The sequence below is a fragment of the Triticum dicoccoides genome, chromosome 4A (genome assembly GCF_002162155.2).
Source record: "Triticum dicoccoides isolate Atlit2015 ecotype Zavitan chromosome 4A, WEW_v2.0, whole genome shotgun sequence".
Taxonomy (NCBI): Eukaryota; Viridiplantae; Streptophyta; class Magnoliopsida; order Poales; family Poaceae; genus Triticum; species Triticum dicoccoides.
In genome coordinates this window covers 751227267-751230735 of record NC_041386.1, presented here as the reverse complement: position 1 = coordinate 751230735, position 3469 = coordinate 751227267, and the positions used below count along the sequence as shown (strand labels likewise).

The window sequence follows — 3469 nt, the reverse complement described above, 5'->3', positions numbered from 1 at the left end:
TTATCTGCACCATCCGCTAACTGCACTTAACTGACCCATGCCGAGCTTCATCACTTCTTGAGGGTACTACTGACAGCAAGAAACTTACGAGGTTCCATGCATAAACAAAGAATGAAAGCTTCAACTTGAGCATGATACTCTGTCACCACTAACTACCTAGCAGTGCTCTGTAAGATGTACCCATGCGTCTGGTGTTTCCATATTGTCCAGGGGGGAAGCTGAAAAAGGGAAAATTGACACGTGTGATGCGAGTTGACTCGGTTGAGGAAAAGAAGGCCGCGCCCGGTAGCTAAGTGTATGTAGTATCGCGTGAAGGAAACATGTTCTGCCGGGGGGTTTTTAGACCGGAATTCGAGTTGGTGAGATTCACAGGTTAGCACACAGAATGAACAATCAAATAATGTTTTGTGGAAGCTTATGCCTTTGCCTCGACACGCTTTCATGTTAATATAGAGGCAAAGCCGTGTAGGCCAGGAATACAATGTTGGTAGGATTACATATTTGAGAATCAAGAAAGAGAGAGATCTAACCGAATCTTTATCAATCAGATTGGTGTACATGATCCTAACAAAATATTCGATACTTCTAAGACATATTACAAGCTTATAATCTTCAACAAAACACATTCTTGTACGAGCTACTAAATACTTCCTCACTCTTATTTACTCATACAGTTCAACAGTAGAATGACACCAGCATCAGATCGGCCTTATTTTGTTTAATTAGCACGCCAGTTCTTAACTTGTAGTTGTCTTACTGGTTATCATGCCCCAAGTAACAACAACAAACACATACACATTGTCATGTAGCTTGTCAAAGAGGCGGAAATAAGCACTCCTCCATGCTCTTTTGAACAGAAAAGCACAAAAGACAATCCAGAGTCCCGCCACAAAGCCAGCTGTCAGCCCAAAGTAGAAGAACACCACTGGATCATAACCATTTTCTCTTCTCTGCTGATCACCATGCTCTAAAGCATTATTGCCTGGGCAATTCTTTTTAAGAGGAGGCCAGATGGTATAGCTCCAGTAATGCTGTTGTTAGAAAGGGAAAGTTGTCCTAAACTGGTCAAGTGCCCAACCATATCTGGCAGCATTCCTGTCATATTGTTGTGGTTCGAAAGCAAGGAGAGGAATTTGTTGGACGAGCATTGTGGCAGTTTCTTTAAAAACTCTGTTATGTTCCCAAACGCGAGACTTCCATCAAGCCGTAGGAGCTCTAAATCACAGAGATTTTTCAAGTCCACCATCATTGTGGCTGAATTGCCATTATTGGCAAAGGATAGGAATTGGAGGGATGTCATACCTCCTAGGGCGTCAGGGAATGGACCATGGAGATAGGTTTCATCAAGGTCTAAATGTGTGATGCCTGTTATGTTCCAAAACCAACTCGTATCAATTCGATGGCGAAGATGGTTTCTGTTGAGATCAAGCCACTCAAGTCTTGTGAGGTTTAGGTGTTTTAGCGGCTGGTTTGCATTTGGAAGCGAACAGTTACTAAGAATGAGGTCCTTGAGAGTTGGGATTGTGTTGGCCACAGGGAACATGTCGGTGGTGCCGAGATTTATGCCACTCATGTCAAGATGTTCCAGGAAATGCAGATGAGTTAACCATGAGACATCTGCTGTGTGTATATTTTGCATATAACTGAGGTCAAGGTGTCGCATGTTTGAAAGATTGCCTAGCTGAGGCGGCAGTGTACCGGAAAAGAGCGTGCTGGAGAGATCGAGATACTCCAAATTTGAAAGGTTGGAAAGCCGAGCAGGAAGTCTACCAGAAAAGAGCGTGCTGGAGAGATCGAGATACTCCAAATTTGAAAGGTTGGAAAGCCGAGCAGGAAGTCTACCAGAAAAGAGCGTGCTGGAGAGATCGAGATGTCTCAAGTTGTGCAAAGAAGACAAGAAATCTGGGAATACACTGCTGCCATTTGGTCCAAGTAGGGACGTGAAGCTGAGATCCAGGTACTCGAGATGCTGGAGAGAAAGCAAGGAAGGACTTATCTGGCCGAGCAAGCTGCTGTAATCGATGTCAAGCTCGGTGACATGGCCGGTTTTGTTGCTGCAGGCGACGCCTGTCCAGCGGCAGCAGTCATGGCGCAGTTTTTGCCACGAGGCGAGGACGCCGTAGGTGTCGTTGATGCCCTGCTTCAAGGCCAACAACGCGTCCCTCTCGTGCGGCCAGCAGCTCTTCCGCGCATGGGCATGGGCGACGACGAAGAAGCCGCATGACACGGCTGCAGTCGCGAGGAGGAGCAAGGCGAGCTTGGCAATGGCGGTTGAGCGATGCATAGCGGAAGTGCGGTGCTGCTGCTACGGCGTAGGAAGTTTCATGGAAGGTTGAATGGACTTTTCCCAAGGTTGAGTCTTGGTTCAAATTAAATGGCATCACGTCTCTCTTGTGTGGACGTCGTCAGTTGCCTCGTCACGTCTTGCCGACGCCCAAGACTTTTCCCGGGAAGCATTGTGGACAGCTAGTTTTGAGTCAAATATGCATCTGTAGTCCCTGTACGGACTGGGATCAGGTGACATGCCATCAGGTAGTCACGCCGTAACATACGCGCATATATCTGCCGTTCAAATAAGATCCAAAGGCACTGGTTGATCCAAGTGAAAACAAGCCACCTACTCTTGTGCCGTTATGTATTTTCTGTATCCTTTGATGCGTATTTGAATACTATATATGCATGATTTTGGATGTGACCGTAGAATTCTGCAACACCACGGATTTAAAGGTAGCTTCCTACGTAGCCATCAGCATTTACTAGGACAGACTTGACTAGTTGATTGCTTACTATTGTCCTCTCTGTACAAAGACCATGAACGAAAAGGACGCTCAACCAAAAGAATGTATATCCTATCCTTGAAATGAATGGTCTTGCAAGGTTGCTTTAATATCACTACTCCCTCCGTCTAGATGTGTAAGTCATCTTACGAAAACCAAATAATCCCAAAACACTTAGACGCGGTGCATTAAATTCTACCTCGTTTCTTGTTTCTTGACATATCGACCAATAAGAGAAGTAAGGTGTACATGCTTTTAATGACTTGAGACTACCAAACACGACATGCAGTGGTTAGTTCATTGCATGCAATGCTATTAATTAGCAAATGAACATTAAGTTTTCTTGTTTTCCCCTCCTCCTTGGTCACGGTGCACAACCTGAAATGACTTACTCACCTAGACGGAGGGAGTAGTACTCCTTCATCTGTAAAGAAATATAAGGGCGCACAGAGTAGTTTTAAATCAATTAGTGCTAGTACCGATTGCAGATCCTCGTCCTGCATCCCATCAATTTCTTAACACCAGTATAATCAAAATTACAAGAAACTGAACTAATGACAGCATACACAATTATCACTATAGACTCAAGTCAAACAAGATATAAACCTTCGGTGGCAGTTGCACACTGTTGACAATGCTTGTTCTTGATTCAGACATCTGCATCGCGTCCCCGACATTGCGCTGGGTGTGCG

At 44.9% G+C, this 3469-nt stretch overlaps 1 protein-coding gene across 1 annotated transcript; it reads right to left on the bottom strand.

Moving 5' to 3' along the window:
- Positions 1–403: 403 nt before the first annotated feature.
- LOC119288459 (probable LRR receptor-like serine/threonine-protein kinase At1g34110) lies at positions 404–2306 on the bottom strand. The gene has a single exon (XM_037568076.1). It carries the CDS (start codon positions 2282–2284, stop codon positions 968–970), a length of 1317 nt encoding a protein of 438 aa, XP_037423973.1. The 5' UTR covers positions 2285–2306; the 3' UTR covers positions 404–967.
- Positions 2307–3469: the final 1163 nt, after the last annotated feature.